The 13,583-nt window shown below is 44.0% G+C and overlaps 1 protein-coding gene across 2 annotated transcripts; it reads right to left on the reverse strand.

The window, feature by feature from the left end:
* Positions 1–318: 318 nt before the first annotated feature.
* On the reverse strand, positions 319–13,479 carry ampd1 (adenosine monophosphate deaminase 1). 2 transcript variants are annotated; one of them, XM_004070231.3, is made up of 16 exons: positions 13,323–13,479; positions 10,356–10,364; positions 9,599–9,764; positions 9,367–9,520; positions 6,264–6,429; positions 5,963–6,182; positions 4,375–4,504; positions 3,438–3,632; positions 3,214–3,345; positions 2,778–2,941; positions 2,481–2,607; positions 2,230–2,393; positions 2,016–2,136; positions 1,094–1,267; positions 906–1,016; positions 320–651 (listed from the first exon to the last, which is right to left on the reverse strand). In XM_004070231.3, exons 1-16 carry the CDS (start codon positions 13,342–13,344, stop codon positions 496–498), a joined length of 2,211 nt encoding a protein of 736 aa, XP_004070279.1. In that variant the 5' UTR covers positions 13,345–13,479; the 3' UTR covers positions 320–495. The 2 variants fall into 2 exon arrangements, with proteins under 2 accessions (XP_011474975.1, XP_004070279.1); XM_011476673.3 differs by lacking the exon at positions 10,356–10,364 and having other exon boundaries at positions 319–651; positions 13,323–13,443.
* Between the last annotated feature and the right edge of the window lie 104 nt (positions 13,480–13,583).

Below are 13,583 nucleotides of genomic sequence, written 5' to 3' on the forward strand. Positions count from 1 at the left end.
ATCTTCCAAACAGGGAGGACTTCACCACATCACCTCCTTCATCACACAACAAGCAGCTGTCCTATCAAGACTCCACGCACCGTCAAAAACACACAATTCCATATTTTTGTCTCGTGTTCCCCTCAAAGTTTCAATCTTTCCAAAGTGTTTTGAAGTGACGCGAATCATCCATGACCAAACTTCCAGAAAATGCTGAAATATTTCTAGACTTCTGCTTTTTGTCATCAGAGTAAAAAGCAGAACTTTCAAATGAAGAATAAAAGCAAGAAAACTCTGTCTTTTCTTTTTAGACACCATTCATGAGAAACACTACCAAAAAAGTTTTTTACAAACATTTTTATTTTCCTGTTTTTCTCCTCACTGAACAAATAAAAACAGTGAAGAAAACACTGTAAACGTTTCTTCCTCCAAAGGAAATCTGTTTTTTCTTTGGCTTCACTGGTTTTAAAAGCTGAAAACCTTCCATCAGGCGTCTGACCCTGAAGGTCGAGCTCTTCACTCGCCCTTCAGGCCCTCTTTGATGAGGTTGAGTTCGTAGCACAGCGTCTCAAAGCGGTAAGCCATCCGGATCTGAGCCACGTTGGTCTTACGGATGTCATTTCCTTCTGGACCTTCTTTCAGGTAATCTGAACCCAGGAAGTGGACCTTCTCCTAAAGTGTGGACGAACCAAAAAAAAACAATAAAAATCATTTCTCATCACAAACAAGACAAGATCTGAAATCAACAAGATACATATATACACAAAATCACAAAAAAGTAAATTTGATGTTTGAAATGGAAGCTGGATAAAGATAAGACAACATGCAAAAAGTATGAATGAATAACTTTTCTTTCTTGTCTGCAGGAATAAAGACGTCTTTTTTCTGTGGGACAGAAAGCGTGAAGGAAAAGTTCTGGCCGTTACCTGGTGGGACAGGCCGCTCTGCAGAACGCTGTTCCTGGAGATCTCACACATGTCACAAGTGCTCAGCTTGAAGACCTGCGCCGCGATGGCGTACTCCTCCATCAGAGGCTCCTGTCCCACAGAGACACACACGTCCTCTTTAGTGACAGTGTCAATCAGCTGAGCATGCGTGTGCTCTGAGTCCTGACCCGTGTGTAGTGGAACTGCATGGGGTCGTCGGTGGACAGAGACACCACCAGGCCTTTCTGGTGGAACTCCAGCAGGGGGTTCTTGGCGTACTCCAGAAACAGGCTGTTGTTGCTGAGCGGGGACATGGCGATGGGGATCTGGGCCAGGAAGTACAGGTACTGCAGCACAGGACTCTGGATGGGCCAAACCAAGAGGTGACAAGTGGCCCCAGACATGTTTGATGGCTCTTTTAGCCCCAAAGCAAGTCCAGAAAGTTTGTGTACTTCTTTATAGCATGAGAACATTTGACTTGTCTGACTTTAAGTGATATTTAACCCTATAGAGCCCACTGCCTCAAAGAATTGACAGAAAATTAATATTTTTATGGAAATACAAAAACCCTTTCTGAAATCCACAAAGACCATTTTGCAACAATATGTATATAATGAGATATAGATAATATCAATGACGATGCCTTGCTTGATTTGTTTTTGCTACAACAATGCTAGTTTAAGATGCAAAAATATTGACAAAATCACTTTATTTGCCCACTGTCTCAAATTTAATCCCACTTCTTTTTTGACATGGTTTAACTTTAATTAGGAATTATCTATCAAAAAATCTTGCATTTTTTTTCGATACAGCAAGTATTAATTTAAAAAAGGAATAAAAATAGACGAGTTGTTCTCACCATTAAGTTTTGAAAATGGCAAAACTTTTACAGTGTTTCTGAGATTTGTGCAGGAAAAGCCCATCTACTGCCCCCAGTGGAAAGATGATGAACTACAGGGTGGTAAACATGGACCGAGCTCGAATGGGTTTTTGAGGAAAGTTTGGATCATTCTAATGTGAAAGGAGTCTCAAATGGTTATATGGAGCTAAAGAACCTTTTATTTTCAGAATTTCATTACTTCTGCGCCCTTGTTCATCCTGAGCTCTGACCTTCTTGAGGTTGAGGCCGTGAGAGATGTTGTCAGCGGTCATGAAGGCAGCCAGCAGGTGTGTGATGGCGCCGGCCTCTCCACAGTGAGGCCTGAACAGGAACGTGTTCATTCCCCTCTGTCTGGAGAACAGCACAGGAAAGAAATGGGGGTCGGAAACGCGGCAGGAAGGTGAAGAAAAACAAGTAGGCGTGCAGACGGATGATGTCACTTACCTGCGCAGCTGATTGAGAACTGCGATGTTGGCGTACATGTAATAAATGTAGTAAGTGTAGGAAGGGTTCTTGGCGATGTCCCACTCCTCTGGTTTGGGGCTCTTGGTGGAGAACATGTGTCCGCTGTGTTTGGACTCGTCGTCCACGCTGTCGAAGCCCGTCACCTGAGCGGCAGAAAGACGCCGCCGGTGTCACAGGCTTCGTCTGAAGCTGCTGATTCTCAGAGCTGAGAGGTTCTGGTTCTGCCTTACGTGGTTGAGGAAGATGCTGAGGTCCGGGTTGGACTGTGGGTCGATGGTGGCCTGGAACACGGGAAGGAAAATGTTCTCCAGCATTTTCCCAAAGTGGGGCACAAAGTTCCTGGCTCTGAAGATGTCACTGAGATAAAGAAAAAGACACAAAGCCTTGAACCCTTCACATGCCATGGGTTTTCCCTACATTTCTGACCAAACAGATTCAGGAACCGGCTCATACGGCCGGAACCGGAGGCAGTGGTTTACAGCCCAAACAGCCCTCCATCTGTCCCAGAGTCATGATGGAAATCTTACTAGATCCTGGGAACCTGAATCATCCACTTGAGGTTTGGGGAGAAGACTCTGTGCTTGACGAACCACCCGGAGAGCTTGGTCCACTCGTTGGGGTTGCAGCCATAGATGGACAGACGGGGCTCAGCGTACTGGTATTTAGCGTCCTCCAGGTCACTGGCTACTTCCTGGTGCACATATTTGTGGATTTACGTTTTACATCTGTTCTGCAAAGCTTTAGCCGGAAAGCGTGCCGAATCTGTGGAGCAGGGGTGCCCAAATCCAGGCAAGGGGGGCCTGGATTTCTAGGAACCCTACCTTATCTGCTGTTGGTGTGTTTATAAAGAGCTTCAATGGCAGGTTGGTTGGAAACCATGTAGGACACTGGCCCTTGAGGCCTGGCTTTGGGCACCCCTGCTCTAGAGCTATCGTTCTTATTTTCTTCACATTTGACGTTTACCTTAATGATGGTGGCAAAATACTCTCCACTGATGTGGTTTTCTGTCTTCAGGTAGAGGTCACGCAGCTCGCTGGCGCCCACTGGGTTGTACTTGGCATTGAACTTGTCAAAGCGCTGAAACGTTTGTCTGCCCTTCAGAAAAACAAAACAAAGACGGAGCGTTTTCGCAGATAAAGTGGTGATTGTAGCCTGCATTGGCCCACTTTGGTCGTCTACTTTCGTACAGCGTGCACGTCCAGGGAGTCCACGGTGAGGTCGTAGGGATGCAGGTTCAGGCTCTGAAACAGCTCCTTCATGGTGACCTCCTTGCCTTTGAGGTTGTGGACCACGCGGTCGGCATCGACGCGGTAAGACTTTTTGATGAAGCGCAGCAGATGCTTCTGGTTCATGCAGGCGGCAGCATGGATGTGGGTGTCCACCTGCAGGGACAGAGAGACTGAAGCGTGAAGCCAGGACTCCACATCTGGTCGATGTAATACGTAGAGTCATCACAGGAGGGCGGCAAACTGCAAAGCCACCCAGCCAGGAAGAGTGGAGCTGAATCAGTGTGAAAACCCTTTTCCACAATCCTGAAGACCGTCATTACGGCGGAGTTTTAGGGCCGTTTACAAACTTTCTTTTTTTAAATTGCCACTTTTAAGTCGTAAATGTAAGCGAAAAATTCATAACTGTTAAATTAAGAGAATTAATTCATAAATCCGTTCGTTTTTTTCTCATACATTTACGAGAAAATTATTTAGATTTTAAGAAAAAAGATTTAAGAGAAGATTTTAAGATAAAAAATCTCTTAAATTTATGAATTAAATCTCGTAAATGTTCTCGTAAATTTAGGAGAAAAAAACTCCAAAATTTTCTCATAAATTTACGACTTAACATCTTGTCATTTTCTTGTAACTTTATGGAATTAGAATTTTGTACGTTTCTTGTAAATTAATGAGAAAACTTACGAGATTTTAAGTTGTAAATTTACGAGTTCTCTTCTCCCCTTAATTTGTGACTTTTTTTCTCCTAAATTTGGGAGATTTTAAGCCTTAAATTTACAAGTTAAAATCTCGTCTTGTAAATTTATGATTTTTTTTCTTGTAACTTTACGACTTTAAATGTCCTAACTTTATTGATTTATTTCTTTTGGTGGCCCTAAAACTCCGTTGTGCGTCATACCTTCCTGCAGTTGTAGAAATCCCTGTGGGGGTTCATCTTCAGCTCCTTCATCTCCTCCATCTCATTCAGCATCTCATGAACGTTGAATTTGGACATGAGGAACTTGAGGCGGCGGTGAGTGTACGTCTTACTGCGAAGCAAAGATTAGCTCAGGCTTTAAACATTCATGATGGCATAAAAATGTGTAAAAGTTCAGAATAAACCGAGTTAGTCAAAAAGATTAGGTTGTGAAGAATCCTCTATGGGTTTTTTTAGCGATAAAGTACTGAACATCCAGAATACGTCTAAAAAAACAACATTTTTTGGAAATTTTAAACAAAATTTTATTTTAAAAGTAAAGATTTGACATCAAAACTAAAGAGTTAGAGAAACACTTATAAATTGATGTAAAAAGTCAACATTGAAATCTGATATTTTATTGGAAAAACTCTTTACATGTGATCTTATCTGATCTGTGCCAAATATTTCTTCTGTTTGTCCATCATTCAATTACTGAAAATAATTTTTTCTTTCCTTCTGACTACTAGAGAAAAAAAAGTCCATTTAAAATTGTTTTAAATCCACCAAAAACTACGATTCCCAGAGCCCCGCCCCTTAACCACTGGTTACAAGGCCCTGTTGGTTTGGAGACATCTAGACATGTTCTCTAGAGCAGTGTTTTTCAACCAGTGTGCCGTGGGAGATGGTCAAGTGTGCCGTGAGAAATTGCCCTCATTAACTGATCTAAAAGCAATTACCATCTCCAGGAAATCAGCTCTGTGTTCATCCAAACAGGCCCTGATAAAACACTGAGAAGTTAAGAATATGAAATATAATAAAATTATTTTTTCTTTGTGTTTATTTGATTCTATTAAAGACATTTTGATAAGAATAACGGGATACCGCGATTTAGCTGCAGCTATAACTGTGTAAGGAAAAGTCCCGCCCCTTTAACTGTCTCCACCAATCATTCTTGAAGGCTTAATCACATGTCATCAGTCTGACCAATCAGAAGTGGTTAAAGTATTCACTTCCTTGTTTCGATTTAGCGCAAAAAAAGTCTCTCTGTTCTAACAAAAATACCAGCTAAAGCTCGTCTTTAGCGGTGTAGCTTTCCACAGAATCTGGTATCAGACTGGAACAAGTGAACAAAACCATGAAGCTCAAAGACGCTGGTCTTTCTGCGGTTGGCGGATTACGGGCACTACATCTCCCATGATGCAGTAAAGTGACTGTCTTAGCGCACAATGAGTCTCTCCTCTTAACGTCTTAAAACAACGAACACACATCAACAGTTTTTGAATCTTTTGATTGAATTTTTAATACATCTTTTAGAAAAAACAGCTGCAGCTTCCAGCGTTTTCTGCAACATTTATCACAAAAATGCATGTGAGATTGCAGAGCGGCTGTAGATCAATACAGACTGAGCTTTTTCTTTTTCTTTATTTATCTATTTTTTTGGATGCTGGTGTGCCGCGGGATTTTTGTCAAGGTTAAAGTGTGCCGTGGCTCAAAAAAGGTTGAAAAACACTGCTCTAGAGGATACGTGGGCTTTGCTGCCGGTCAGGAGGATGGGAGAACCGGAGCGGGACCTCTGAGGAGGACTCACGTCGGGCCCTGTGCGATCAGAGCAATGAGGAAGTTCATGTCGTCGATGAAGGTGTCGTAGTCCGGGTGGGGCAGGTCTTTGTGCTGGTGTTTGTCAGCAGCGGCGGCATCGTTGTAGACGTAGATGAGACCGTCCCTCATCCGAGCCACATAACCCAGGTTCTCCGGGAGGCTCTTGGCGTCAAACGGATCCTCCCCATCCTTTGGGGGAGCCATGAACACTGCAGACACGTTCAGCGTTCCAAGCAAAGCATCCTTTCAGACACCGTAACCTTTGAACTCTGAGGCTTTTTTCTCCTTACCTGGCTGCAGCTGGTCTTCGACCTTGAAGGTCTCCCCTTCGATTTCTCGTAGGTACTGGGAGGCTGTCCTGGGGAAGCGCTCGTAGGCCAGCCTCATGTACTTCTCCCTGATGGTCAGGGCTCGGTACAGGCCCTTACAAGACAGCTCAAAGTCATCCATGGTCACCTGGGGGGCACATGACGGAGGCGGTTCTAGGTTTACATTTTTCCTTCATGGAGGATGATGGAGGGTAAATTACAGCCCCTTACTGAGATGCTCTGCTGAATTCCCTCACTTCCACATAACCCCTTAAAGACTATGTAGAACAGGACATCCAGTGTCTCGGATTTTAACAAAATTCAGACACATGCTCTCTACTTTCATTATTTTTTATAAACACAGACTTTGAAGTCCCCCACTTCTGAAATATGAACATTTTACAAAAACTAGTTATGAATTCCCTGTGTTCTGATGAGGAAAACTTGGATGATTTATACTCTAAATTTACATTTTAATGATAAATTGCGCGAAGGCAATGCATTGTGGTCTATATTCACCAATCTAGTGAGCATAGATCTACGTTGTTTTTAGCAGAGACTTCTGGTTCATTTCCAGGCCACAGGATCGTGGAATTGTAGACTTGGAGACCACAAAAAACTGGCAAAAGCTCCAAGTAGTGAAGGAATCAACCTTTCTGCCTCTTAAAGCAGTCCAGGTCTGCAGACGGTCCCGAAAAAGGCAAACCACTGGAAATGCATCCCTAACTTCTCTCTGGTGTCTCTGAATGCATTCATGCTGTTGATGCTTTTAATGGTTTGTCGTCTCTTTGTAATACTATTGATTGTGGCCTAGTGTTGTTGCAGACGTGGAGAGAAAGTCCTTTTTTTATTTTTTTCTTGTCAACAGAAGGGAGTCGTTTGTCCCCACCGCCCCCCAGGGGAGCACGCTCACAGAAGGAGTTTCTACAAAGCCATCTTTTATTCAAGCAATAAACGCAGGCGGCATGGTGGTGTAGTGGTTTCGCCTCACAGCCAGAAGGTCCTGGTTTGAACCTCAGGTGGGTTCTTTCTGTTCTCCTCATGCTCGTGTGGATTTCCTCTCACTTCCTCCCACAGTCGCACCAAAAAGATGCTTTATAGCCTCACGGTATCTTTAAATTGCATCTAGGTGTGCATGTGTGTTTCTCTGCAACTGATTGGCGACCTGTTCAGGGTGAACCCCACCTTCACTCAACAGTAGCTGGGATAGGCTCCAGCAACCTTGTGACCCCCAAAAGAAATCTTTTGGAAGATGGATGGATCTTCAAACACTGTTGTTACGTTTGACTTTAGTTTAATAGAAATGGAACCAAAAGAGCATTAGGAGATCGGGATATAAGCCCAAGTGTGTCTTTGGTAAAAGCCTCTGTGACATTTCTAAAGTAAAACTTGTTTTAATTGTTCAATATTTTTGAAGATGTGGGCTTTTTAATCCCATTTTTTCTTTGTTAATCCTTTTTAAATCTCTAATCTGACTTTTAACCCAACTATTACTTGTTGTTTAGTTGGGTTCTAAAATACAACAGTTGAATGAATGTATTATTGAAATAGTTGATGGTAAAACTTAGAACATGACACTGATTGATAGGAATATGCATCAAGCCGCTGCTGCTCTAAACTTAATTTGGGATCTACCTGAAAGCAAAAGATTATGTCAAAACAAATTCTGGTTAAATGTTTTTTAAAAATGTGTGAAAGATTCACTATGAGATTCGTTTTTCCGGGACATTTTTTACATTCAGTACAGAACTATTTTAATGTTTTTCAGTATCCCTGTGGCGACACACGAGAAGCGGCTCGGCGATTGTGTAATGTCATGTAACGCTGCAGCAGGAACCAGCAGCGGCGTAAATGTCATGAAACCTGAGCCCTGGCAGGCTCTCGCAGAAGCTGCTCTCCTGGGTTTAGGCGGGGCGGGGTGGGAGGAACATGAAGTCAGTGAAATTCAATGTCAAAACCTCCTGCTGCCTCCAACTTGACCCAACTCCTTGAAAGTGCAGACTGTGGCGGGTCCACCAGGCATCAGCTTTGGTGCCCAACAAGGACCAGAATGTTGGAAACAATTTTCTGAAATCCATTTCCTTAACCCGCTATGCCCCTTTCTGGGTCGCAGGGTGGCTGGAGCCTGTCCCGACTCCACCCCCAGGTGAATTTGAAGCTAATCTGGAAGAATCCAAAGCTGCAGTTCCCCAAATGACCACTGGAGGCTGGTTTCGAAGGGCAATGTGGACTTTCATGTTAGAAATTTCCGCTTTACAGCAAAAATAAACTCAGAAAAAACTCTTAATCATCATTAAAAGAATCTTTTTTAAATGCAAACTCTTGTTTTGCTTTGTTGCAGCCAATAGCTTCACTTTCACCGTTCAGAGTCCTGACTGTGACGATTATCAGTCCTGTGTCTAAAGTCCGTCAGTCGCAAAAACAGAAGCCTAGATATGACAAAATTTGAAGTTTATTTCTTAAAATCTGCAGATGGGATGAGAAAATTGGTCTTCCCTAGAAAAACTGTTAACTGGAAAGAAATATTTCCTTAAGTTAGGATGATTTTGCTTTAGAAAAGCTTTCTTGGTAAGATGATTTTTCGTGCTATGAAGATAATTTTACTTTCTGAAGATGACATTTTAGCAGAGCAGCACATTGAAACCAAACTTCCGCTTAAACTCCTGAAACTTCCTGTAATAGTAGAAACTGTGACATTAATTGTATGATTAAGTGTTGCTTTGATCCCATTTAAAGTATTTGTCTGTTTTGCTTGCTTTTCTGCTTTTTATAGCCCACTTTTTGTCTTATTTTGAAACAGCTTTGTGTGGTGAATTTGGTTTTACTTCCTGTTCCTGATCTGTACAAAATGCAAAATCTGCAATTTGTTGACCAATAAACGAGTCTTTTTTCCCTCTGGTTTAGAACATCAATGACATTTTTCTCTGTTTTAACCATTTTTCCTGTTTTGTTGTGTTTACAGTTGAAGCAGCTTCAGTTCTTGTAAACAATCAAGATCATTGAGATTTTGTAAAACACAAAATGCTGTTTTGTGAAAACATGAACGACATTCCTTTAAATCAAACGAAGAGTAAAGACACAATACCCCAGAAGCGTAATCTCCGAGGATGGCCACCCTCTGGAAATCAGGAACTTCCAGGTAAGTGGGCGCGTCCATCTCCACAGGTGCAGCAGGGGCGGCAAAAGCCTTAGGACCACCGGAGGCTACAGCGATGGTGTGACTGCGCTGGAGTCTTTTTCTGTTGATCAGAAGATGAGATAGTTGTGAACCCATCCAACCTCCGACTGGTCCTGACGATCTTCCTCTGCGGTCTGACCGTTTCTCCACGTTGTCGTCGGTGTGCAGGTGGTGGGCCATCTCGTGGTGGATGATCGGACAGTCCTCGGCCACGTCAAACATGGAGATCTCATCGCGCGTGTTCTCGTCTTTGGTCTCCGATGCGAAGACCTTCTCGGCAATGGCCCTCATGTTGTCATCGGTCTCTGTCAGAACCCCAAAGGTTTGTGTTTTTGAATGAGATGCAGTCTCCTTCCATCTGACCGACCATGCATCACCGCCACCTCGCACACTCAGAGCTGCCTGCCTGCTGGCCGACACGCCTACAATGAAACATCTACTGTGGCATAAGTGGACAATGGACACCTGGTTGCTCATCTGTAGCACATGCGTTCCAGCGCAGCACAGTCACCTGTACAGGTTTGAGCGCGTGCACTAAATGCATGAGCAAAAAGGACCAAGAATGTGTCTGCAGCTCTACAGAACAAAGCCTACAACCTGAACACAAAGACATCATCAAAAGAGCCGACCCTGGATTCTTTCACTCTTTTGTTTTAAATCCGTTTGAGTCCCATAAACTGACGTTCAGGAGGATCTTTATTTTCAGATTAGTAAAAGACGTGAAAAAATGAGGGTCTTTGACCTGAAATGACACAATGCTGAGGCTCCGTCGGTGGAGTTTGGCTGCAGATGAGCAGCGTTTCAGTCCCAGACCACACAGGTCTCATGCAACGTTTTGGAGCAGATTTCAAAAAGTGCAGCTCAGCCCGGCTGCACCCGCCAGCCTCCGTACTTACTCTCTTGACCTGACAGTGCCCGTCAGGTGAATACCAGCGGCCAGGATGAATCCCCAAAAGAGAGTGTTAAGAAAGCACCGATTAGAAGACGCTCAAGTCACAACGATACCAGATTAGCCCAACAGTTTACCATCAAATACAAACCACAGATGAAGACCATGTAAGGATGTGGATCTGCAGTGGTATAGAGTAGAATCACACACCTGGTTCAGGTTAATAAAGAATGAGGCTGTAAAGTCTCCTCAGTTCAGAAAGTTTGATCTCTGCATTCAGAAATCCTTTCTGCTCAGAGGTTCCACAGTAACTTTAGGTAACAGCATATTTCTCATTTCTTGATTTAATATTACGTTTGTCTTGAAGCATGTGTTAAAGGTGGATTTAGATAACTTCATAACGTTAAACTCTAAACTGAGATGTGAGGTTTTCATTGTTTTGGCTTTAGGGTCATCAGACGTAGACCGTGCAGCTTCTTTGTGAAGGTGTTGAGTCTGCCGGCGTTTCTGTCGGGTCGTCCACAGCAGGTCAAGTCCAGAAGATCAGAAGTGCTACACCTGTTTATGTGTGAGAGTTTAGCAGAAAGCTGGTTCTCCAGAACAGAAGTCCAAACACTAAAGCAGAGCTCCGTCTTTCCGTCTGCAAATCCTGGGAATCAAAGGTTCCTTTGAACATTTCTCTGGTGGTTAAACCCCAGAGACGTTTGTGATCAGAAGGATCTGACGGTCTATGTCAAACATCCAACAGAGCGACAGCACAAGGATTACCAGGAGAGACCAGGTTTCTCTGGGCTGGAGGGGTGATGCCAGCCGAACACGACACCAACCTGACACGCTGTCCAACCCTGAAGTGACATTTACAGGAAAACTGCTGCAATGGAAGTGGGTTCAGTCCTGCCAAGCTGTCTGTAATAAGACCTTCATGAGCTTTCATTCGCCTCTGAGACCTGATCCATGACCTGATCCAAGACCTGTTCCACGACCTGATCTGAGACCTAATCCAAGACCAGATCTAAACACCTACTCTAAGACATGATCCAAGACCTGATCCAAGACCTGATCTATGACCTGATCCAAGACCTGATCCATGACCTGATCTATGACCTGATCCACGACCTGATCCATGACCTGATCCAAGACCTGATCCATGACCTGATCTGAGACCTAATCCAAGACCAGATCTATACACCTACTCTAAGACCCGATCCACGACCTGATCCACGACCTGATCCAAGACCAGATTCAAGACCTGATCAATGACCTGATCCAAGACCTGATCCAAAACCTGATCTATGACCTGATCCAAGACCTGATCTATGACCTGATCCAAGACCTGATCCATGACCTGATCTGAACACCTACTCTAAGACCTGATCCACGACCAGATTCAAAACCTGATCTATGACCTGATCCAAGACCTGATCTATGACCTGATCCAAGACCTGATCTAAACGCCTACTCTAAGACATGATCCAAGACCTGATCTAAACACCTACTCTAAGACCTGATCCAAGACCTGATCTAAACACCTACTCTAAGACCCGATCCACGACCTGATCCAAGACCAGATTCAAGACCTGATCAATGACCTGATCCAAGACCTGATCTATGACCTGATCCAAGACCTGATCTATGACCTGATCCAAGACCAGATCTATACACCTACTCTAAGACCCGATCCACGACCTGATCCACGACCTGATCCAAGACCAGATTCAAGACCTGATCAATGACCTGATCCAAGACCTGATCCAAAACCTGATCTATGACCTGATCCAAGACCTGATCTATGACCTGATCCAAGACCTGATCCATGACCTGATCTGAACACCTACTCTAAGACCTGATCCACGACCAGATTCAAAACCTGATCTATGACCTGATCCAAGACCTGATCTATGACCTGATCCAAGACCTGATCTAAACGCCTACTCTAAGACATGATCCAAGACCTGATCTAAACACCTACTCTAAGACCTGATCCAAGACCTGATCTAAACACCTACTCTAAGACCCGATCCACGACCTGATCCAAGACCAGATTCAAGACCTGATCAATGACCTGATCCAAGACCTGATCTATGACCTGATCCAAGACCTGATCTATGACCTGATCCAAGACCTGATCTAAACACCTACTCTAAGACCCGATCCACGACCTGATCCAAGACCAGATTCAAGACCTGATCAATGACCTGATCCAAGACCTGATCCACGACCTGATCTATGACCTGATCCAAGACCTGATCTAAACACCTACTCAAAGACCTGATCCAAGACCAGATTCAAAACCTGATTCAAGACCTGATCCAAGACCTGATCTAAGATCTGCTCAAAGGCCAGACCAGCTTGTGATTAACAGGCATCATAACCACTTACACCAAAGTCTGAACACACGGCGTTCTAATAAACCTCCTTGGAGCTCACATCCATCATGATCAGCCCTCGTGCTTCAAGAAAGCCTGAATTATCAATAATGTATGAACTCCCCCACAAAAAAACAAAAAAAAAGGGTAAATGGGTGATGATGAATCAGGGATCTGAGGCCAACAAAAGGTGGTCTCCATCCTTTGTGGTCATGTGATATTTATTTGTTTTAACTATTTTATCTCTTGTATATTTTTTCTTGGTAAATGGCTGAATGACCAAAGAGCATTTTTTTAAATTTGGTAACCCGGTGATAATGACAAGAGTATCCATGGATCCATGACCGGGACATTAGAGCCCAGCTGGGTGGGGGGAAGGGGGGGGGGGTAAACCTTTCTGTGTTGCACCATAAAAGGTTTGAATCCTGGATGAAGGAACTTATCTAAAAGTAGCTTCAGGAGGTGTTTTTTCCCAGGATTTTGAGCCGAGAAACTAAAGATGGAAAGCATAAACTGTTGCTCCTCCGTCTTCAACAGCATCAAAAGGTTTCCAGAAGCTTCTCTCCTCTGCTGCTGATGTCCAAAGCCACGGTTCTGCCAAGACCTACCTGGCACCAAAACTTTGGGCATGGTGATGCTGCTCCAGCGAGGCGCTCCTACCAGACTGGGACGGGACTTTCAGGCTCTGGATGAACCCCGGCACGGTGGAAGTGTGAATCCCCGATCCGGGCGTTCGCAGTATTAGGCTGGTTCCGCCTGTCATGTGACCAGAACACCCTGTGCCCACAGGAACACGCCCCGATGTCATGGGGACCTGAAATGTGTCTGGGTCTATTCTGGGATGTCAGAGTGTGCCCAGGACTCCACGG

Source organism: Oryzias latipes, chromosome 7, assembly GCF_002234675.1.
Source record: "Oryzias latipes chromosome 7, ASM223467v1".
NCBI classification, from domain to species: domain Eukaryota; kingdom Metazoa; phylum Chordata; class Actinopteri; order Beloniformes; family Adrianichthyidae; genus Oryzias; species Oryzias latipes.